Source organism: Colobus angolensis, unplaced genomic scaffold (assembly GCF_000951035.1).
Source record: "Colobus angolensis palliatus isolate OR3802 unplaced genomic scaffold, Cang.pa_1.0 Scaffold52, whole genome shotgun sequence".
Classification (NCBI taxonomy): domain Eukaryota; kingdom Metazoa; phylum Chordata; class Mammalia; order Primates; family Cercopithecidae; genus Colobus; species Colobus angolensis.
The window spans coordinates 1,182,120-1,205,570 of NW_012118710.1; the positions used below are offsets into that span (position 1 = coordinate 1,182,120).

A 23,451-nucleotide genomic window follows, 5' to 3' on the forward strand; every position below is an offset into this window, starting at 1 on the left:
ATTTTGAGATATCTGTAACAACTGTAAATGTGGCAGGAAAATATCTGATTTCTGTTGGTGACAAAGTCACAAGTACTGATAATATTACTGTGGCTTATCAGTACTTGTGACTTTGTTACCAATTGACAATATTAGTGTGGCTTGGCTAGGTGCAGTGGCTCACGCCTGTAACTCCATCACTTTGGGAGGCTGAGACAGGCAGATCACTGAGGTCAGGAGTTCGAGACCAGCCTGGCCAATGGTTGCAGTGAGCTGAGAATGCGCCACTGCACTCCAGCCTGGGTGACAGAGCGAGACTCCGTCTCAAAAAAAAAAAAAATATATATATATATATATATAAATATACATACACACAATTACATATATATAATTACATATATGTAATTACATATGTATAAAATATATAAAACTGTGGCTTGTTGCCTAGATTCATAATAGAAGGGAAGTCTAAGCTTCATTTAGAAGTTAGTGCAAAAAAAGAAAATGTAATTTTTTTCTTAGCCAAGTTCATGAATCTTCTCAATTGCACGGTCCATGAAACCCAGATTTAAAATCACTGCTTGAGGCTGTTGGAAGCACTGCTTTCTCTCAGCTACTACTTGGCCTGGGCAAATGCTGTGTTCACCTCTCTTGACTGTGGTCTTCTAGATCTTGGTGCAACAATTCCTCACTAGCTTGTTAGTTCCTTGATGGTTTTAGAAAAATGCTTTTTATGTTTTACCCAGTGTTGGTCTTCACTGAGAATGATCCATATGGCCTAGTCTACCACTACAGCAGTAGAAAAGGCCCTGTACACTGCCAGATTACCTCTGCCTGCATGTACTACAAGGCCCTCTTTCCTCCTGGCTTGGATTTGCCCACACAGCCCTGGCTCCTAACCCTCCAGTGTGACCACCATTTTCCATAGTAACCAGAGGGATTTCTCTGTGAATTGGATTTCTAAAAATGTAAAACCGGTCTGGGCCTGGTAGCTTACACTTGTAATCCCAGCACTTTGGGAGGCCAAGGTAGGCGGATCACTTGAGGTCAGGAATTCCAGACCAGCCTGGCCAACACAGAGAAACCCCATCTCTGCTAAAAATACAAAAATTAGCTGGGTGTGGTGGCACATGCCTGTAGCTCCAGCTACTCCGGAGGCTGAGACATGAGAACTCTCGAACCGAGGAGGTGGAGATTGCAGTGAGTCAAGATTGTGCCATTGCACTCCAGCCTGGGTGACAGAGCAAGACTGCCTCAAAAATAAACAAACAAACAAATAAAAATAAATAAATAAATATGCAAAAAAAAAAAGTAAAATGGATCCTATCGGGTGGGCGCAATGGCTCATGCCTGTAATCCCAGCACTTTGGGAGGCTGAGGCAGGCGAATCACCTGAGGTCAGAAGTTCGAGACCAGCCTGACCAAAATGGTGAAACCCCGTCTCTACTGAAAATACAAAACGTAGCCAGGCATGGTGGCACATGCCTGTAATCCCAGCTACTTGGGAGGCTGAGGCAGGAAAATCACTTGAATCCGGGAGGCGGAGGCTGCAGTGAGCCGAGATTATGCCACTGCACTCCAGCCTAGGGAACAAGAGTGAAACTCTGTCCCCCGGCCAAAAAAAAAAAAAAGAAAAGAAAAGAACTGATTATATCAAAGAGGCTTCCAAATGTTTTCATGCAAAATTCATATATTTTCAGCATGACAAATCAGACTCCTTAAGACTTTTGTCTGAAAACCTGTCTCCCATGACACCCTTGTAAGACTCCTCCAAGACGGGAAACTGCCTCTCCTCCCACCCGACTCTTGTCTGATGCACCTGCCATGCCCAACTCCTGGGAGTTTCCAGAGCACTGGATCCACCCTGTGGCTTCTGTGCCTTTGCACATGACCTTTCTGCCTCCAGTAGGCATCCTCTCTTCCTGCCTCAGCTTGGCTCAGCCCTCCAGTGTTTCAAGTCTTGGCTTGGGTACCCACCTCTTCTGGGAAGATTTCAGGATTCTTCCAGCTTTTCGAGTTATTCCTGTGTTTTTTCATAATGCCCCGTGTTCATTCCTTTTTTTTTTTTTTTTAGGCATGGTCTAGCTCTGTTGCCCAGGCTGGAGTGCAATGGTGCCATCTTGGCTCACTGCAATGTTCTCCTCTTGGACTCAAACCATTCTCCCACCCCAGCCTCCTGAGTAGCTGGGACTACAGGCACATGCCACCACACCTAGCTTTTGTATTTTTGGTAGAGATGAAGTTTTGTTGTGTTGCCTAGGCTGGTCTAGAACTCCTATGCTCAAATGATCTTTCTACCTTGGCTCCCCAAAGTGCTGGGATTACAGAAATGTGCCACTGTGCCCCGCCAATTCCTACCTTTATTCAAGCACAATATGCTGTGATTTGGTTTTTGTTGGTCTCCCTCACTAGATTGTAAGTTGCTTTGAGACAGGGGCTTTCTTCTCTTAATGTGCAGCACATACCAGTGTCTGACCCCATCTGTCTTTTTTTTTTTTTTTGAGATGCAGTCTCACTCTGTCATCCAGGCTGGAGTGCAGTGGCATGATCTCAGCTCACCTGCAACCTCCACCTCCTGGGTTCAAGCAATTCTCCTGCCTCAGCTTCCCAAGTAGCTGGAATTACAGACACCTGTCACCATGCCCGGCTAATTTTTTTTTGTATTTTTAGTAGAGATGGGGTTTCACCATATTGGCCAGGTTGGTCTCGAACTCCTGACCTCAATATCTGCCTGCCTCGGCCTCTCAAAATGCAGGGATTACAGGCGTGAGGCACCGCACCCAGCCAGCCTACTTGTTTATTGACTAAAGTGAATGGAGTTATACCTGGCACCTTACTGGGTCACTTACCTGACCTGGCCACTCTTTTTAAACAAGTGCTGGAGTGAGAGGACACTATACCTCCTGCCTTCATTACCACTTTTGCTTATGAATTTTCCTACTTAGGAATAAATATGCTGTCAAATGGTTTATTTATCATCATTCCCATATATGTTTTAAAAAGTGGGAACTTCAGGCTACTAATGTATGTCCAAGTTACTAATATGTACTTATATAACTTTTACGTAATTCTTCCCCAAATTTGGGGTAGCTTTTAAAATTAAGACAAAATATAAGATGGAAACTGTAGGTATCATAAGGAGATCAGAAACTATTTAAGGAAAGACACAAGGAGGCTGGGAGGGAGGCAGGGGGCACACAAAGTGGCTCTGAGTTCCTGGTAGGGAGGCCGGGAAGGGGAACAGATAGGACTCATTTGTCTGATAAAATGAACCATCAAGTTTGAAGATACAAATTTTACTTGCATTAAATTCTGAAAAAAATTTATTACAGGGGTTCTTATATAGAAACAATGGATATGTAATTGATAATACCTTCAGTTGTAATTTTCAGAAAACATGGAAATGTTATTCACATGGCTGTCTCTTTGCTAAAAGCAAAGAACGAATACATTTATCCAGAAATACTGACTTATGGGATCCAGTTTGATACAGAAGTAAAAGTTGGACAGCTGGGCGTGGTGGCTCACCCTATAATCCTCGCACTTTGGGAGGCTGAGGTGGGTGGATTGCCTGAGCTCAGGAGTTCGAGACCAGCGTGGGCATCATGGTGAGACTCCATCCATCTCTACAAGAAATACAAAAATTAGCTGGGCGTCGTGGTGTGTGCCTGTAGTCCCAGTTACTCCAGAGGCTGAGTCAGGAGAATTGCCTGAACTCTGGGAGGCAGATGTTGCCGTGAGCCAAGATCACGCCACTGCACCCTAGCCTGGGCGACAGAGCGAGACTCTGTCTCCAAAAAAAAAAAAAGTTGGAGAACCAAGAGAAATGGACTAGCAAAACAGCCCTTAGGCAGTCTCTTGTGTTAGTTGTTAAACTGCTGACAAGAGTGTGGGCAGTAGCCTACTCATGAGCTCACTAAAGAGGACCCAAAGGGTACATGTTACGTTGTTGACTGGAGATCAGAAAGCTTCAGATGCCAGAAGATGGCAAAGTTGATGATCTTCTACACAAAAAAAAGGAGGCCTGCTACAGTCTCACCCGGATTGAGGGCCAAATCACTGGTCCGGAGGTTGAGGGCAGCCACATCTGCAAACAGAACTGGGAGTGGACGGCACATGCTTTAACACGTGAAGCTGGGTGTGAGAGAGGCCATTTCTCACTGTTAGTTTCATTACCTATTCTGGAAGTGAGATTTCAGGCCGACCAGAAAGCTGTGTGTGCCCAAATCACTCCAGTGTTTCTCATATGAAAACTTGTACACCTTAATTCCCCAAAGAATTTGGTGGGATTTAAACAAAGATAAAATAGTAAAACTGTAGGTATTAAAAAAGAGATTATAAAATATTTTGGGAAAGAGAAAGGATAATTTGACCAGGAAGCTGTGGTACCGTGGTGAGCTGGCGCTTATCTCATAGGGTCGTTATGAGGATTAACCGAGATAATTCGTGGAAAGCAATTTGCCTATTGTCCAGGACACAGATCTCCTTTACTGTTTCCTTTTCTGTAGGCAACAGGTAACCACTGAAGCTTTTTTTTTCAGACGGAGTTTCGCTCTTTTTGCCCAGGCTGGAGTGCAATGGCGAGATCTTGGCTCACTGAAACCTCCAGCTCCGGGTTCAAGTGATTCTCCTGCCTCAGCCTCCCAAGTAGCTGGGATTACAGTCACCTGCCACCATGCCCAGCTGATTTTTGTATTTTTAGTAGAGCTGGGGTTTTACCATGTTGGCCAGGTTGGTCTTGAACTTCTGACCTCAGGTGATCCACCCGCCTCTGCCTCCCAAGGTGCTGGGATTACAGTCATGAGCCACTGTGCTTGGCCCACTGAAGCTTTTTAAGAGGCAATGAAATAGTCAGAATTCTGTTTAAGGAAAATTATAGGTCCAGTGATAACAAAAGCAGCAATTTGAAGTTTAAAGACATTTACATTTGAGTTGGCAACAACTTTGGGTCCCAAGTTGTTTTAAGCCACTTAAGAGGCTTAAAACATTCATATGCAAATCTCTGAACCCAAGAAAATAAATTCCTCTTAACCCTAGGCCTGGCTGTTAGGAAAATTTTTTTCTGAGCCAAAGAATTTCATACTTTTAGGTTTACACTTAAGACATTTTCTCAGGATTAACTGTAAATTCCTTAGAGGCAAAAACAGTCATTTACTTTTATTCTTATTTCCATAGAAACTAATAGAACTGGACAAGAAGCAAGACTTAGGTTTAATTGTGTGCGAACTTTATTTCAAGTGGTTTTCCTTGTCTTAACAAGCTAGGCAGAATTTGTCAGCATTGTGTTATGTAGAATAGGACCTGGTTAAAACAGAAAACTATGTTGAGAAAAATGCCACTTCCTCTAAAGCAATGTGAATGGCAGTGGTTATTCCCTCAAATGAGTCTTTTTGGAATATGAGAACTCATTCCAGTGAAGCTATCGTTGCTGAAAACATTTTTGGGTCTTCTTTTCTTTTGTGGAAAGAAAGATTATGGTAAGATGAAAAGGATGTACTCAGGTGCCCTGGCCTCACTGGGGTTTGATCACATCTCCTCTACTTAGAAGTGATGTGGCCTTCAGCAAAGGAGTCTGGTATCTTGACTCTAAAAGGGGGATCTCACCAGATGCCATGGCTCATGCCTGTAATCCCAGCACTTTGGGAAACCAAGGCAGGTGGATCACTTCAGGCTAGGAATTTGAGACCAGCCTGGCTAACATGGTGAAACCCCGTCTCCACTAAAAATACAAAAATTAGCCAGGTGTGGTGGCACATGCCTGTAGTCCCAGCTATTCAGGAGGCTGAGGCAGGAGAATCATTTGAACCTGGGCTTGAACCTGGGAGGCGGAGGTTGCAGTGAGCCGAGATCATGCCACTGCACTCCAGCCTGGGTGACGGAGTGAGACTCCGTCTCAAAAAAAAAAAAGAATCTCATATATATATATACATATATTTGAGACAGAGTCTTGCTCTGTCACTTAGACTGGATTGCAGTGTTGCAATCATAGCTCACTGCAGCCTCAACCTCTTGGGCTCAAGCAATCCTCCTATCTCAGCCTCTCGAATAGCTGGGACTACAGATGCACATCAGCAAGCCAGGTTAATTGTTTTACTCTTTGTAGAGACAGTCTCTCTCACTATGTTGCCCAGGCTGGTCTGGAACTCCTGGGCTCAAGTGATCCTCCCACCTTGGCCTCCCAAAATTGCTGGGATTACAGGTGTAAGCCACCAAGCCTGGGCCAGTACATCTCTTTGAATACACCCAGTAGTTGTTTCTTAGCCATGGAATGAATACGATTTTTCGGAAATAGCCAAGCTATTTGAAACCAAATCTGTTAAATAAGTACAGAATAGTGATTTTGCTTTTTTAAAAAAACAAAGGTTTTTTGGACAATATAACGAGAGGGCTTTCATAGCTAGTTGATTAGATACATGAGAAAAATCAGTTCTTACCTAATTCTAAATGGGATATTTGGCTTCCCAAGATAAATTACTTAAAGGACACTATATGAAGAATTGACATATGATGTGTTTGCTTAAAAATGCACTCTGCGGCTGGGCGTGGTGGCTTATACCTGTAATCCCACCACTTTGGGAGGCCGAGGCAGGCAGATCACTTGAGGTCAGGAGTTCAAAACCAGGCTGGCCAACATGGTGAAACCCCATCTCTACTAAAAATGCAAAAATTAACTGGGTGTCGTGGTGTGCAACTGTAATCCCAGCTACTTGGGAGGCTGAGGCAGGAGAATCGCTTGAACTCAGGAGGCAGAGGTTGCAGTGAGCTGAGATTGTACCATTGCATTCCAGCCAGGGCAACATCTCAAAAAAAAAAACCAAAGCACTCTGCAAGCTTACTGGCTAACTCTTGTACATTGCAGCTGGGAAAGTTTGATGCCTCTGAGGGTGATGCCAAAGCCAGGCGGGCTGCTGCGGCATGAGCATGGAGTAAACGCATCAAACTTCACAGATGACGGATGATGACTGCGGTGGGAAAACCCACACAGGGACCTGCAAGCATGTCTCAGGAAGAGCTGTCTTACTAGGGGCAAACTTATGGTAAAGGATGACGCCATCATTTGATAAAATGTTCTGTCATGCTTTTAGCGGTGAGTTTTTAACAAGAAAGCAAAACACTCACCATGAATCAAATGTTAACACCAATGTCAACCAAGTCACATCATTTCCTGTTCCACTTGGTTTTGAAATTCAACTTCTCCTTTATTTAAAAATGACATCTCAAAACCAGTCTTCTCTTGAAGAGGTAACTTAGGAAATGGAGCAATTTACTGTGGCTTTAGAGGATGTAAAGGGCTTCGTGCAATCGGACACGTACAGGGCAGCAGCTGGAGGCACGAAGACATAGGGCCATCACTCAATGTGGTCCCCAGGCCAGCAGCAACTGCACAACGTGGGAGCTCCTTAGAAAGGCAGGATCCTGGACCTCACCCTGTTTCAGAACCTACATCTTTTTTTTTTTCTTAATTTGCAAAAATTTATTCATATACAAATGTGCAATGTCAATAATATGACCAAATAGGTTTGTTCTTGAAACATTTTCAATTGAACAGGAATTAAGTGCTTTTGAAAAGTGACAAAATGATCATACAGTGAAGATGTCTCTTTATATAACAGGTATAAATCAGGTACTAACTCTTGATTTTACTCTGAATTAACCATGACATACTAAACGAACTTGGGCTTCCAGCAGAACCTACATCTTAAGGCGAGCTCCAGGAGATGGGTAAGCACATTAAGGCTTAGGAAGCACTGTTCTAGGTAACAGCTCAGGTCTCTGGGCTTAGCACTACAGGGAGAATGTGACTAGGAAATGGAGACTTGGGTTCTGATCTCAGGCTTACCACTAAATACCTGCTGTTTCCCACAGCCCTGCCTGCTTCTCAGGACTGCGGAAGACCAAATGGGATCCTTATTAACAAGGTGCTGTAAGATCTGGGCCCAGCCTGTCTCAGACCTTATCCTGTACTACTTTCTATTTTGAATTGGGCTTTGTAGCCAGGCTGACCTCAAGCAGAGCTTGTTTCTGCCTCAGGGCCTTTGCACAGGCTGTCTTCTCTGCCTGGAACACCCTCCCTTTTGACCTCTACACTGCAGTTGCCTCCTGTTAATCACATCTCAGCCTAAATGTTGTCTCTCCAGTGAGACCCTCCCAGACTACCCAGTCCAGTGTCCCCGGTAAGTCTAACTCTAACTCTCTGCAAGGCACTTCTCACTCTATCCAAGCAGGGACTGAATGTCTTACTCCTGGTTCAAGGCACTGGTGCCTTGAACTATGCCTGGCACACTGTGTGCTCAATGCACATTTGTTTAATGAGTAGCTTAAGACGGTAAAGACACTGGAAAAAACAAGGGACTGCACGAGTATCAAATACCTTTGTCAAGAATTAAAACCTCCCCAAGCCGTGTGCGGTGACTCAATTCCAGCACTTTGGGAGGCTGAGGTGGGTGGATCACCTGGGGTCAGGAGCTCGAGACCAGCCTGGCCAACACAGTGAAACCCCATCTTGACTAAAAACACAAAAAATTAGCCGGGTGTGGTGATGTGCACTAGCTACTCAGGAGGCTGGGGCAAGAGAATCTCTTGAACCCAGGAGGTGGAGGTTGCAGTGAGCCGAGATCATGCCACTGCCACTCCAGCATGGGCAACAAGAGGGAAACTCTGTCTCAAAAAACAAAAAAGAAAAAGAAGAAGAAAAAAAAAAAGACCTCCCTTGCCTTCCCCCACTGATTTCTCTTGGAAATGACAGCATTGTTACCCTGATTACTCTCGCAGCCCATATCCTGCAAATGGAAATCTGCCAACTTCATCCAGGAAGAAAAGATGGAATGCAGGTTGTCTTTTTATCGCATTTCAAGGAACGATCATTCATTCACTGCCTATACATCCTTCCTTCCAGCATCACTGTGAAACTCTGCAAGCATATTAGGTTAATTTCATCCATTCCTTTTGAAAAAGTGAAGGACTTAAACCAGAAAAGCGGCCACAGAGGTCACAATACAGGATGGTTAACGTCACTCTGTTAACAGTGCCTTGGCCAAGGACAGCCAGATGGCCCGGAGGCTGGCTTGGCAAAGCCGCTGGAGAGTTGGGGAGGGCTGTGGGTTAACAGCAGGGAGCACATACTTCATTAGACTACAAGCCGGGAGCCGTCCAGAGGTGCCTTCTGCCACAGAATGGAAATTTAATAATGGTTTATTGGTTTAGTTGTGATTTTCAGTTAAGCATGACAGAAATTGGTTTTAAGTCCAATATTAGAGGTTCTAAAATGTTAGTTCACACAGTCTAATGATGTATGACGGGAGAAGGCCACAGCTGTTTTCTTTAATCTATTTACAATCTTCCCAGCAGAAAGGCTAAATGAACTCTCGTACCATTATCAGGTCAGGGCTAAATGCAGCCCCGATCACAGGCAGAGATGCCTTCTTATGAAACTACCTCTGCCTGCCTTTCCTTAGCTCAGAAAATAGGACAAAGGGAAAAGGTGTGCTGAGAGCCTCTGCTGCTCCGCCAAGTATACAGAATAAACAGAGCAATGGCCCCATCTACTGACACAGGCTAAAGCGGCACACAGGACGTGCAGCAACACAAGCAATCCTGCCTCAAGCTCCTCTTCACGCCTGTGACCCACAGCACTGCTGAGGAATGTCTGATGCCTAGTGAACTACTTTATTATTGTCCTCAGGCACAAGATAATATGAGGGGTTTCTAGTGTTTTCTCTAGGGTTCCAGGTCTTCATTCCTGTGTATGCCTTTTTTTTTTTTTTGAGACGGAGTCTTGCTCTGTCGCCCAGGCTAGAATGCAATGGCACGATCTTGGCTCACTGCAAGCTCTGCCTCCCAGGTTCACACCATTCTCCTGCCTCAGCCTCCCAAGTAGCTGGGACTACAGGGCCTGCCACCATGCCTGGCTAATTTTTTGTATTTTTAGTAGAGATGGGGTTTCACCGTGTTAGCCAGGATGGTCTTGATCTCCTGACCTCATGAGTTTATACCTAGTTTTTTTTCTTTTTCGAGACAAAGTCTCACTCTGTCACCCAGGCTAGAGTGCAATGGCACGATCTCGGCTCACTGCAACCTCCTGCTTCCAGGTTCAAGCGATCCTCCTGCCCCAGCCTCTCGAGAAGTTGGGATTACAGGTGCACACCACCACATCCGGCTAATTTTTTTGTATTTTTAGTTCAGATGGGGTTTCACCATGTTGGTCAGGTTGGTCTCAAACTCCTGACCTCATGATCCGCCTGCCTCAGCCTCCCAAAGTGCTGGGATTACAGGCGTGAGCCACCATGCCCGGCTGTTTATGCCTAGTTTTAAATTAGCTGGACAGCTCCAGATGCAACCAGAGGTGCAATGGTTTTGTATCGGATCAAGTGCTGTGAGCCCTTCTCCAGGTCAATCACGTAGTCCCTGAAAAAGAGGGAAACATATTCGCCTGTAGAGCTCGGCTGGCCCTCCATTGGGAGGAATGTGCCCACTGTGAAAGACGCACGCCACTCACCTCTGCTCATCTGTGTCTGGTTCTACCAGTATGTTTTCTTGTCGTTCTCTCACTCTCAGAAACACGTAAGAATCTAGATCTGGTTTGGGAACTGCCAGGAAAATAATAATGTGATCAGGAAATGCTCGGCCAACAAAGTCAACAAAGGAAAAGTTGCTGGGAGGTATGGCACACTCAGGGTTTAGATAGGAGCCCAGCCCTTTCCTATTCTTCTAAGATGCAGACAGAGTGGCTGACCAGGGAGGGAGCTGGACATGGATTGGGCCTTTTGTTTTCCTCAGGCAGCCTCAGCAAAATGACCAATTCAGGGTTCCACAAGTCTGATATGGATCTGATTTGCAGTTGGTGTTATGGGCTACACTGTGTCCCTGAAAAATTCATATGTTGAAGCCCTAACCCCCAATACTTCAGCGTGGGATTGTATTTGGAAATAGGGCTTTTAAAGAGGCAATTAAGTGAAAGTGTGGGCCCTAATCCAATCTGACTGGTGTCTTATAAGTAGAGAATAGGCCAGGCAGTGGCTCATGCCTGTGATCCCAGCATTTTGAGAGGCTGAGGCTGGAGGATCGATTGAGGCCAGGAGTTTGAGACCAACCTAGAAAACAATACCAATACTGTCTCCACAAAACAATTTTAAAAATAATAGCCAAGCATGGTGGCACACGCCTGTAGTTCCAGCTACTTGGGAGGCTGAGGTGGGAGGATCACTTGAGCCCAGCAGTTCAAGGCTGCAGTGAGCTATGACAGCGTCAACGTACTCCAGCCGGGGCAACAAGGGAAGACCTTGTCTCAAAAAAAAAAAAAAAAAAAAAAAGGGCAGCGGAAGGGAGGGAGGGGACTAGGACACACAGAGACTGGGATTAGTGATCTTATGGAAGTAGCCTGAGAGTCTGCTTGCCCCTTGCCCTTTGCCCCTTCCCTTCTCTGTGATGACATATGGAAGGTGCCATCGATGAGGAACAGGCCCATGGCAGACACTGAATCTGTGGGGGCCTGAATCCTGGACTTCCTGGCCTCCAGAACTGTGAGCAGCCCAAAGGGACTAAGACCTTGTTCCACCACCACAGGGGTGGCCGTGTGGCCCCCAGCCCCAGCACAGGCTGGGCAGAGATGAATTTCCAGGGCTCGGGTGCACTGGAGCTTGTGGCCTTGGAACACTAAGCTCAGCTTGTAGACAAGGCGGGCTCCAGACCCCTGGAGGGCATTTGATTTGGTGTGGCAATTTTGCCTGAGGCAGTCTTGCTTGGATCTGGCGCACCGTGAAACACTGAGGAACATGGGCTTTATCCTGTAAGCCAGGGGCCCCCGGTGGGTTCATCCACGGTTAAGGGCTCTGCCTATACCTCCCTTTCCTTGCTCAGCAGCCCTCAGGGGCCAGTGCAAAGAGGCCCGAGGAGGGGCTCTGGCCAAGCTGCCCTTCCCCGGCTTCCCTCCCTCGTCTTTCCATACCCTCCAACCTGCTCCCTCTTCTGAGGCCACAGAGACTCAGTGGAGGTCTCCCTAGCCTCCTGTTTCAGCCCTCCCCTCCAGCTAGGCGGGCCCTGTGCATTCTGGGACCTGTGAGGAAGAGACCGCCAGCCCCTTAGAGCAGGGGCAATGTTGGCGTGGGCTCTGCAGCACTGGTACTCGGGGCTGCCAGCACCTCGCAGAGGCTCAGCAGATGGCTAGCTACTGAAGGCGAACGCAGCTCCATGCCCGAGTCTACAAGCACCAGTGCAGTCATGGGGCTCAGCGCACCCCAGGGAACACGGAAGCAATGCTCAAATGACTACCATTGGATCTGCTTTCTGTTATTTTTTTGGTTTTTAGCCAGAACGCTTCCTCTCCTTTCTGTTTATCTACATACTTATTTTCCCATATTTGGGTAAAAACAGTGAAGAGAGGATCCTACCCTGGGACACCTGAGGATGGGTGGGCTACCTGCAGGGAGAATGTCCTGTTTACCTGCCCGAAAGAGGTCCACCTTCTGTAAGTTAGGGGGCATGTGCTTCAAGGCGACATTTTTCAGATAGGTCTCTGTGTTCACCATGAACCTGAAAGACATGGATTCAAATTGCTGTGGTGTGCACAGCTGATGGACGTCCAAGGTTAGCAGACAGCAGCGCACAGCACTCGAGGACAGGCCTCATGCTGAACCCGCCAGGTGCCCCATGCCGACAGCTCACTCACTCTCTGGCAAAGGCCAACTCTTCCGGGGAGAGGCTGGAAGGCTCCCCCTCGGGCCGGGTTTTCTCCTTCTCAAGGACATGAGGAAAAAACTTCTCTATCTGTGAAGATAAAGCAAAATCTTCATGAAAACGTCAGTAAAAGTCAAAGACAAGGATGTGGTTAACATAAAGAGGGTTTACACAACTCTCCCGAGGAACGACGTGTGGTCTGGAGATGGGACAGTGTGGGTAGAGAGGCACACCATAAGACATGGGACAGCTCTGAGACACCCTTGCAGGCAAGCTGTGGACGTGGGGCTGGGGGACAGCTTGGATTGGGAGACTCCTAAGTGGCTGAACAAAGAATGCTGACTCAATGGGTAGATGTCAAACTGTAGGGGAAAGTCTTTGGTGAGAGATCCTTAACACAGTCCAATTAATATTCACATAAGTTTTTTTTTTTTTTTTTTTGAGATGGAATCTCATTGTGTTGCCTAGGCTGGAGTGCAGTGGTGCGATCTTGGCTCACTGCAACCTCCACCTCTCGGGTTCAAGTGATTCTCCTGCCTCAGCCTCTTGAGTAGCTGGGATTACAGGCACCCACCACTACACCCAGCTGATTTTTGCATTTTTAGAGATGGGGGTTTCACCATGTTGTCCAGGCTGGTCTTGAACTCTTAACCTCAGGTGATCCACCTGCCTTGGCCTCCCAAAGTGCTGGGATTACAGGCATGAGCCACTGCCCCCTGGCTGGTCATCACCAGCTTTTGGTCATCTAAAACCTTATGTGGGCTGGGCACAGTAGCTCATGCCTGTAATCCCAGCACTTTGGGAGGCCGAGGTGGGTGTGGATCACCTGAGCTCAGGAGTTCGAGATCAGCCTGGCCAACATGGTGAAACCCTGTCTCTTCTAAAAATCAGCTGGGCATGGTGGCAGGGGCATGTAATCCCAGCTACTTGGAAGGCTGAGGCAACAGAATCACTTGAACCCAGGAGGGGAAGGTTGCAGTGAGCTGAGATCGTGCCACTGCACTCCATCCAGCCTGAGCAACAGAGCAAGACTCCGTCAAAAAACAAAACAAAACAAAAAAACACACACACAACCCAGCAAATAAAAAAACAAGAGGGTTGATGACATAAAGTATTAAGAGACAGCTAATACATTAGGTGACAAGCTCAGGATCCAGAGATAAGGGAAATGGCCCAGTTTAATAAGATAAAGTTTAAGAGGAATAAGTATCAAGCCCTACACTTAAGGAGCCAAAACCTAAACCATGTAAGTAGAGGACAATGACTAGATGGGATAATTATCATAATAAAAGGAGTTAGCGTCCATGTGAGTGAAGAATGAGCTCAGGCAGCGTACCTGTCAATATGCTAATGTGATAAATATGCTAATGTGATGTGGTTGGCATTACTACCAGCTTAATAACCAGAATAAGAGAAATGATCATGCTGTTTTTCACAAACTTGGTCAAACGACAACTAGGATACTGTGTTTAGTTTTAGATAGTGTAACTTAAGAAGGATAAAGACAAACAAGAACCCTTTTAGAGACCAGGAGAGTAAATGGTTTGAATGGCTAAAATGTGTGCCTGAAAGAAGACCTCGAGGAGACTGTGGGCAGTCTTCAGATAGCTGAAGCATTCTCGTGTAGAAGAGATAATTAATTTTATTTGTAATAACTAAAGAGACACATAGAACCAAATAAAAAGAAATGTCAAGGAAGTAGGAATTTCTCAGGGTTATAAAATAGGAATGTTTTGCAATTTCTTTTCCTTTCTTTTTTTTTTTGAGGTGGAGTCTCGCTCTGTCGCCCAGGCTGGAGTGCAGTGGCACGATCTTGGCTTACTGCAACCTCCACCTGCTGGGTTCAAGCAATTCTCCTGTCTCAGCCTCCTGAGTAGCTGGGACTACAGGCGCCCGCCACCACGCCCGGCTAATTTTTTTATTTTTAGTAGAGATGGGGTTTCACCTTGTTGGTCAGGTTGGTCTCAAACTCTCCTGACCTCAGGTGATCCACCCTCCTCAGCCTCCCAGTGCTGGGATTACAGGCGTGAGCCACCATACCTAGCCTGCAATTTCATTTTTGTAAGTTAGATAGCCACAAAGCTGCAGGCAAATGTAAGTCATCCTGGTTCATTTGACATTGATGTTGGCCATCTGACAGGCAAAATAATTTTGGAAACAAGTTCTCCTTTAGTCAGCATTCCCTATTCACCAATGCCAACGACTCTCCCTTCAGCACCACCATGCTGTAATGCAAGGGGGCACCATTCACTCAGCAGGTGAATAGACTAAAAATGTGTGTGGTGTCCCCGCAGTGGGCAACACATGCCTCTCTGTGCTTCTGCGGAGCAATCTCTTGCTCTCCTTACACTTTAGCTACACTGATACACTGATATTGGGCTCTCAGCAGTGTCTACAGGTCCTGCACCCTCCTAGGCCCCAGTCCAAGTTCTCCCCAGGACATTCAGTCTGCTTTACAGACTGCGCTGTCTCAATCCCTCCAGGTATCTCCATGTCAAACCTTCATGAGGCGACACCGCAAGTAGCTGCTGAGGACGTAGCGGATCCTCTCCATCTCCATTTGGTGGATGCTGACCTTCAGGTCCTCCCTTTTGGCTCTCCTGAGATTTTCTTCCTATTAAATGAGAAACTAAGGTTTATAAAAAACATGATGTTCAACTATCATCATTGACAACGTTGAGGACCCAGACTACGTTTCAGTCCAAGGAAAACAAAAATATGTGAGTTTTCATTTTATTTTATCATTGTATAAAATGCAAACAATAGTCATTTACTTTTAGAAAAAGACCATTTGAATAGAATATGTTCAGCCAGAGGGTTCCAGAAGAACTCCAGTCCGATTGTAAGGGAGTTAATACAGCACACAGAAGAAACTTCCATTGGGTCTAAAAAGCAGTATTAAAACACCAGCTGAGAAACTGTGAAATATCCACATTTTACAGCTTCTCTGAAGTTGACAACGATTTAGACTTAGATCATCTAGGCCAGGGACCACAAACTCAAATGTCTGCAGGGGCCAGGTTAGGAGGCTACAAGAGAAGGGTGGGTAGTCAGGGACTGTGGGGAGCAGGGAGTACATGGATGGGCAACTCTCATGGGACTGCTCTGGTCAACTGTTCTCATGCAGAAATGCAGGATTTTAGACTTTTCATGGGAAGCCAATATCCAGATATTTACAAGAACTCTCAAGCTTGATAAACATAGATAACTAATTCAATGTTTTTTTTAAAGAACTGGACTGTGGGTTGAGCCAAACAAAACAGATTTGCTATCAGACTGCAAGCTCTCAGTGTGCTGACCAAATGCTTTTACCTTCCTCCTCCTTTGGCAGCCCAAGACAAGCAACTCTTACCATGTGCTCCAGCTGTTCCATGACACATTCTACAATCTCAGGCTTGCTCTCCAGCAGCTCAGGGGCAAACTTTTCATTCATCCAGGCCTAAAAGACAAATGCCAGAAAAAGCAAGCATCATCCACCACAGAGCTAAACAACCCTGTGAGTCAGCCCAAATCCCACAAAAACCAGGGACGGTGCAGGCGAGAAAACTGTCTGCCCACCAACTGGAAACGCTGAAACTGTTTTGAAGACAAACTAAGTTTAGCAATTGCTTTCTCATGTCTTGTTTTAGTTGGCAGGATATGTTCATAACCTTCTATTCAACTGACACTCACACAAACCCTTACTTACTTCAGTTAGTATGACGCCTGGTGCTGAGAGTGACACCACCTGGTATTCAAACAGTGGCTTTGCCAGGCAGCCTGGGCACACTGTTACTCCACCAGCTCCTTCCTCCCAGGGAGCACCACCCCATGTCTATTTAGAGAGAAAGCAACAACCCACCAATCCACACAGCTCTTCATTCCTGAAGCTCAGAGCACTTCACAAATATTTTTAATTCATCATCATATTACAGAGAAAATGGATATAGTTATCCTCAGCTGATTGAAAAAATACAGATTGAGTAATTTACTAATGGCCCCAAAGTATACAGGATCATAAAAGAAACAGGCGCTCATCTATTATGGAGTTTTGGAGCCAGAGGTTAAAGCTCTAATTTATGACTCAGGCCCAGCTGTTTGGTTCATTTTAGAGACTTCTAAGGCTTAGAGAACTGAAATATCCCTAAGTGACTGACGAAAGCTACACTTATCTTTCAATTACAGGAAATGTCGTTTTAGCATAGCTCAGAATTATATGCTGACCAGGCTCAACTTATTTTTTTCTGATGTCCTTGAGTGTCTGCTTCTCTCCATGATCACCGTCAAGACACATTACCAAATGCTGGGCATGGCCACTGTCATAAGTGTTTGTGCAGAGCCTGAGCATCTGCAACAGTTCTGCAGACTGAAACAAACAAACAAAACCCTGCATAATGCATGGGAAAACATCGTATTTTCTGAAGGGCTTATTAGGAGCAGTATTTCTTTTTGACTGATTTTTATTAAATATTGAATAATTTTTATTTATTTATTTTTGAGGGACAGTCTCACTCTGTTGCCCAGGCTGGGGAGCAGAGGCATGATCCCAGCTCACTGCAACTTCTGCCTCTCGCGTTCAAGCGATTCTCCTGCCTCAGCCTTCTGCCAGCTCACTGCAACTTCTGCCTCTCGCGTTCAAGCGATTCTCCTGCCTCAGCCTTCTGCCAGCTCACTGCAACTTCTGCCTCTCGCGTTCAAGCGATTCTCCTGCCTCAGCCTTCTGAGTAGCTGGAATTACAGGCACGTGCCACCATGCCCAGCTAATTTTTGTGTTTTTATTAGAGACAGGGTTTCACCCTGTTGGCCAGGCTGGTCTTGAACTCCTGACCTCAAGTGACCCACCTGCCTTGGCCTCTCAAAGTGCTGGGGTTACAGGCGTGAGCCACCCAGCCTAGCCAAATATTGAATAATTTTTAGAACTAGAAGAACAAGCTGGGCGTGGTGGCTCATGCCTGTAATCCCAGTGCTTTGGGAGGCCGAGGCGGGCGGATCATGAGGTCAGGAGATCAAAACATCCTGGCTAAACTGGTGAAACCCCGTCTCTACTGAAAATATAAAAAATTAGCCAGGCTTGACACTCCTGTAGTCCCAGCTACTTGGGAGGCTGAGGCAGGAGAATTGCTTGAACCTGGGAGGCGGAGGTTGCAGTGAGCAGAGATCACGCCACTGCCCTCCAGCCAGGGCAACAGAGCAAGACTCCGTCTCAAAAACAAACAAACAAACAAACAAACAAACTACGAGAACAATGACAAGTCCCTGTGTGTCCCTACCTCCTCAGAGGTAATCATTAGCTTGAATTTCATGTTGAATTTCCTTTATGGTCTCACTACATTTGTTCATATGTCTATAGAATACCTCTCAACTGTTCATGACAGGATATTCAAAGAAAGTGATAGTGCTTGTCTGGTACACTGGGGTACCATTGGGGACCACTTCATTTATATTATGAAATTATGATAATAAAGCATAAAACATTAGGTAGAAGTTTATATTAGTATAAAACTTTCACATAAAGCTTTCCAAAATTTTTACTGAGAAACTTGTATCAAAATCCAATCTTTTTTTTTTTTTTTAAATCAGGTTTTACACTTGAAATAGCTACATCTGGTTTCTGGTCACACAGTGCCACGATAATGGCTCACTGCATCCTTGACCTCCCAGGCTTAAGTGATCCTCCTGCCTCAGCATCCAGAGTAGCTGGGACTACAGGCACATACCACAAAGCCTGGCTAATTTTTAAATTTTTAAAATAAAGATGGGGTTTTACCATGTTGCCTATGGTGGTCTTCAAACTCCTGGCCTCAAGACATCCCCCTGCATCAGCCTCCAGAAGTGTTGGGATTACTTACAGGCTTGAACTACCGTGCCTAGCCCCTGATCAAAATTCTAAATACCAATCAGTTCATTATTGCTACAGGCTGAAGCGTGTCCCCCCTCAAAAATCTCCCTAACTTCCAGGACCTCAGACCATGACTGTATTTGGAGAAGGGGGCCTTTAAAGAAGTGATTAAGTTGCCATAATCCAGTAAGACTGCTGTCCTGATAAGAGGTAATTTTAACACAGACACAACGAGAGGGAAGACCACGCAAAGACACAGGGAGAATACGGTCACCTACAAGCCTAAGGCAGAGGCCTGGGAAGAAGCCAACTATGCTGGCACTTTGACCTGAGCCTCTAGAATTAAGAAACTAAATTTCTGTTTAAGCTACCCAGTCTTTGGGACTTTGCTCTGCGGCCATAGCAAACTAAAACAATCACTAAAATGAGCAAATCTGCACTACAGGTAATAACTTTTAAATCACTTTTTACAGGCATTAAAGGGTATCCTATATATGCTCCCGAAGCTGTTCTCATCAGTGGCCCTGTCAGGCTGTCCCTTTGGCTGTGTCACACAGCATAAGAGACAGGATCTGGCTGTGGCAGCCATGCAGGTGGTGGGTCACTTCCTTGGCTGCACTCAGGGCACTGCGCTGGAGCATCAGGCATGAGATGTTACTCTAGCTCAACCACCGGCAAGCCACAGCGGTGCTGTCAGATCCCCCGCCGCCCATCCTCTAGCTGCCTTTCAGGGGCTCCAATGATGTCACTTGAAAAAGCAACCAGCCTGGGGCTCCGGCTGTCCTGGAAGGTGCAGGGGTCCACACTGAGGCATGTGTGGCACAGCAGTGTGCCACATCACCCAAGGTGGCTCTGCCTTGAACAATAATTTTGCAAGTTTGAACTTTACATAAAGTTTCTTTGGCAGCTCATATTTTATGGTTGTTATTGTTCTACATTATGTTCCTGTTATTCACGCTGTTTCAGGAGTTATTTCACTCATTTGCACTGCTGTTTTATTTCCACTGTACATGGTATATTTTCTCAATGCTATTTATTTATGGTTATCTAGGTTATTTTCATTTTTAACTATTGCAAGCAATGTGTGAAAATACGGTAGATGTCTCCTACAGTATATGCGGAAGTTTTCACTGGGTATGTACCTGGGGGTGGAATTACTGGACCACAGGTATGTGCACCTTCATCTTTACTAGACAATTAACAAATTATTTTCCAAAGTGATTATACCTATTTACATCCCATGGCAGTATATAAATGTGCAAATTGCTCTACATTTTCTTTTTTTTTTTTTTTGAGACAGAGTCTTGCTCTATTGCCCAGGCTGCAGTGCAGTGGTGTGATCTTGGCTCACTGCAATCTCCACCTCCTGGGTTCAAGAGATTCTCCTGCTTCAACCTCCTGAGTAGCTGGGATTATAGGCATGACAACACGCCCGGCTAATTTTTGTATTTTTAGTAGAGATGGGGTTTCGCCATGTTGGCCAGGATAGTCTTGAACTCCTGACTTCAGGTGATCTGCTCATCTAGGCCTCCCAAGGTGCTGGGATTACAGGTGTGAGCCACCGCACCTGGCCTACCCTATATTCTTAATTTTTTTCTTTTTGGGATAAGATCTTGCTATGATCCTCAGGTTGGTCTCAAACTCCTGGGCTCAAACGAACCTCCCACTTTGGCCTCCCGAGTTGCTAGAACTACAGGCATGAGCCACTGCGCTCAGCTGCTCTACATTCTTGCCATACTTTATATTGCTCACGTTTTTCAGTTCTTCCAATCTGATAGATATGAAATGATATCTCATTATTTTAATTTTCATTTTCCTGATCACTAAAAAGGTTGAACATCTTTTTCATATGCTTATTGGCCATCTTGTTTTCTTCTTCTACCAGATATCAGTCTGTATTGGGCAGTCTGAAAGAGTTGTTTATGTACTGTGGATAATCATCTTGTGCCAGCTACATATTAACACTTCGCAAGTATCTTCTCCCAGCCTGATGGCCTGTCTTTTCACTCTAATTCAGAAGTACAAACAGGCAGGGCCAGTGATTCACACTTGTAATCCCAGCACTTTGGGAGGCTAAGGCAGGCAGATCACAATGTCAGGAGTTCGAGACCAGCCTGGCCAACATAGTGAAACCCAATATGGTGAAACCCTATCTCTACTAAAAATACAAAAATTAGCTGGGCGTGGTGGCACACGCCTATAGTCCCATCTACTCAGGAGGCTGAGGCAGGAGAATCACTCGAACCTGGGAGGCAGAGGTTGCACTGAACCAAGATCATGCCACTGCACTCCAGGAATGTATCCCTTTTTTCCTTTATGCTTTGTGCCTTTTGATTTTTGTTTAATGAACCCTTTCCTAATGAACAAGGAACTCTTAGGCTGTTCCACAAACTAGATCTGTGGGTGGATTTCAGGGGATCTGTGATCCCCTGGAAGTCATATGCAAAATTCTGCATGGGTGCATGTGTGCATTATTCTGGGATGAAAGACCAGAGTTTTTACCAGTTTCTCAAAAAGGTCTGTGATATAAAAACAGATTAAGAATCACTGCTAAATAGTAAGGATCATCATAGAAGGTATAATTTAAAAATTATTTTAGTTCGGTTTTGTCATTCATGATATCATGTATGGCAGGGAAAAATGAAGAATACTAAAGTCGCAAATGTGAGAGAGCTCTGGAAAGGGGCAGTTAGAGCAAGAGGGTAAGGATAATTACTATGAACAGCTCACGTCTAGTGAGTGCTTACCACGTGTCAGACAGCATGCTGAGTACTTTACACAATTATAATTCCACATTTAATTAACCCAAAACTCCAGGAAGGAGACACTATTATCATCTCAATTTTATTATTTTTTTGAGATGGAGTTTCACTCTTGTTGCCCAGGCTGCAGTGCAGTGGTGGGATCTTTGCTCGCTGCAACCTCTGCCTCCCGGGTTCAGGTGATTCTCCGTCCTCAGCCTCCCAAGGAGCTGGGATTACAGGCATGCACCACCACGTCCGGCTAATTTTTGTTTTTTAGTAGAGACGGGGTTTTATCATGTTGGTTAGGCTGGTCTCGAACTCCTGGACCTCAGGTGATCCATTCACCTCAGCCTCCCAAAGTGCTGGGATTACAGGCTTGAGTCATCGTGCCCGGCCCTACTGTCTCCATTTTATAGTCAAGCAACGGCTTGAGACAAACTCTCCAACTTGCTTAACATCACATAACAGAGTAGTGTCAGAGACAGATTTAAATCCAGATAGTCTGAACTGTTAGCAGAGCGTCGTGAGATATAAGTGTAAAGAACACAGTTACTGGCACATGGGAAATACGCAATAAGTCAGAGCTATTATAACTAAAAGGAGAAATATTTCAGAAAGGATTTTAGATAAGCAGTGGACATACGGAGAGCAGAGGACTCAAGAAAAAAACATGTGAGAAAAAGGAAGAATATGACCAGTTTTCCCTTACGGGCATTTCAGCATTTTCTTGCTAAACAGGCATTCTCCAGGGAAACAGCAGATGTTCAAGGGACTAAGGTAAAGAAATTAGCAGTCCCACCACACCTCTACAGTCCCTGAAAGTATCACGTGGATCTTGCTCTGTGAACTGTTCACTGAATGTGCCCAAAGCTGTCTCTTACTGACCCCACTTGGGAATGTTGTGTTTGATATGATGAGATCTCTAACAGAGGATGTCCTTCCTGCTTCCCGTTTCCACGTAGATGGTAAGATCCAGTCCCTGTTCTCCTGAAATAAGCCCTGAATTCCATTTCCTCATTTTGTGATCCCTGATATTCACAGATGAACTAAATAAAAAGGCTGACAGGAGCAAAGGGATTCGATCTGGGATGCTTACCTGCTCCAACCTTTCAATGAGCTCTGCAGGAGTTAGGACCACTTCCTCACTACCCCCATCAGAGTCCTGTCCCAGGAAATCCAGTTCTTCGGTCATCTTCTCTGAAACCAGGAACCTAATGAGAAGAAAAGAACCAATACTCTGCAACGCATTTTCTATTTGTTTGCAAGAATAGACATCTATCTGGAGAAGGGAAAGGTTTATTGCGGTTTCCTGCGGTTGTAGAGGCCCATTAGCAAGTGGTGAGAGAACGTAGGGACTCTAGTTTTCCAGTGTCTGCCTCTTCCTCCAAGGCTTAGGTCAGGTATCCATTTCTCAAACAATCCTCCCCTTTATTACTGCCCACCAGGAACTGAGCACCTATCACATCATACGATCACTATTCATTTCTTTGACTTCCCAGCAGAGGTCCTGTTCCTCAGGGACGGAAGCACTCGGGACGCAATGGCTCGGGGAGCCCCCGCGCTCAGCACAAGTGCTTGACTCCTAGCAGGCACTTAACATCGTTGGGAGCTGGCCGGGCTCATGCCTGTAATCCCAACACTTTGGGAAGCCGAGGCAGGAAGATACTTTGAGCCCAAGAGTTCGAGACCAGCCTGGGCAACATAGGGAGCGTCTGTCTCTATAAAAATAAAAATTGTCAGGAGGATTAATCAATGCTAATTTCCCAGAGCCACAAGGCCCGGCGACATTAGACCAGTCGGCGACTCCAAAGGCCTAAGGAGGTGGATGGCGGGGACGAGAAAAGTCCCTGGGGTCGCAGGGAAACTGCGAACATTCCCCTCCCCTTCTACCTCTCAGTGCCACCCACACAGGCCTTCCCTCGCCACAGAGGCCCCACTCGACTCTCACTCGGGGACCTGGGAGACAGCGAGGCACTCCACAGCAGCAGGTGGTAAGGACGGGGAGTTCGTGGGGACGCAGTCGGGGAACCTGGAAGCAGGAAGACAGCGGAACAAACTGCTCAAGGCCTTCCCCGGATGAACCCGAGCCTCCAACTTCTCAGCTCCCCGCGCTACTCTCAGAAACTTTCCGCCTAGGCACGACGTCATCGCGTACGAGCGAGGCTGACTAATCAAGGCGCTGGGGGGAAGAGCGGGGCGGTCTTCTTGGGCCCGCCCACCCGAGGGGTGGGGACTGTC

General features: G+C 45.9%; 1 protein-coding gene across 2 annotated transcripts; it reads right to left on the minus strand.

Annotated features, from left to right (window-relative positions):
• Window positions 1–9,990: 9,990 nt before the first annotated feature.
• Window positions 9,991–23,346, minus strand: GINS4 (GINS complex subunit 4 (Sld5 homolog)). Of its 2 annotated transcripts, none has more exons than XM_011960662.1 (8): window positions 23,162–23,346; window positions 22,310–22,424; window positions 16,004–16,090; window positions 15,152–15,265; window positions 12,644–12,741; window positions 12,419–12,507; window positions 10,475–10,565; window positions 9,991–10,383 (listed from the first exon to the last, which is right to left on the minus strand). In XM_011960662.1, exons 2-8 carry the CDS (start codon window positions 22,403–22,405, stop codon window positions 10,287–10,289), a joined length of 672 nt encoding a protein of 223 aa, XP_011816052.1. In that variant the 5' UTR covers window positions 22,406–22,424; window positions 23,162–23,346; the 3' UTR covers window positions 9,991–10,286. The 2 variants fall into 2 exon arrangements, with proteins under 2 accessions (XP_011816052.1, XP_011816053.1); XM_011960663.1 differs by having other exon boundaries at window positions 23,170–23,320.
• Window positions 23,347–23,451: the final 105 nt, after the last annotated feature.

Excerpts from the sequence above, each read along its gene's own strand:
- GINS4 (XM_011960662.1), bottom strand. The coding sequence starts at position 22,405 with ATGACCGAAGAACTGGATTTCCTGGGACAGGACTCTGATGGGGGTAGT. Across the intron at positions 12,742-15,151 it reads TGCGGTGTCGCCTCATGAAG|ATAGAGAAGTTTTTTCCTCA; the intron begins GTTTGACATGGA and ends TTATCTTCACAG. Across the intron at positions 10,566-12,418 it reads GGTGGACCTCTTTCGGGCAG|TTCCCAAACCAGATCTAGAT; the intron begins GTAAACAGGACA and ends TTTTCCTGGCAG.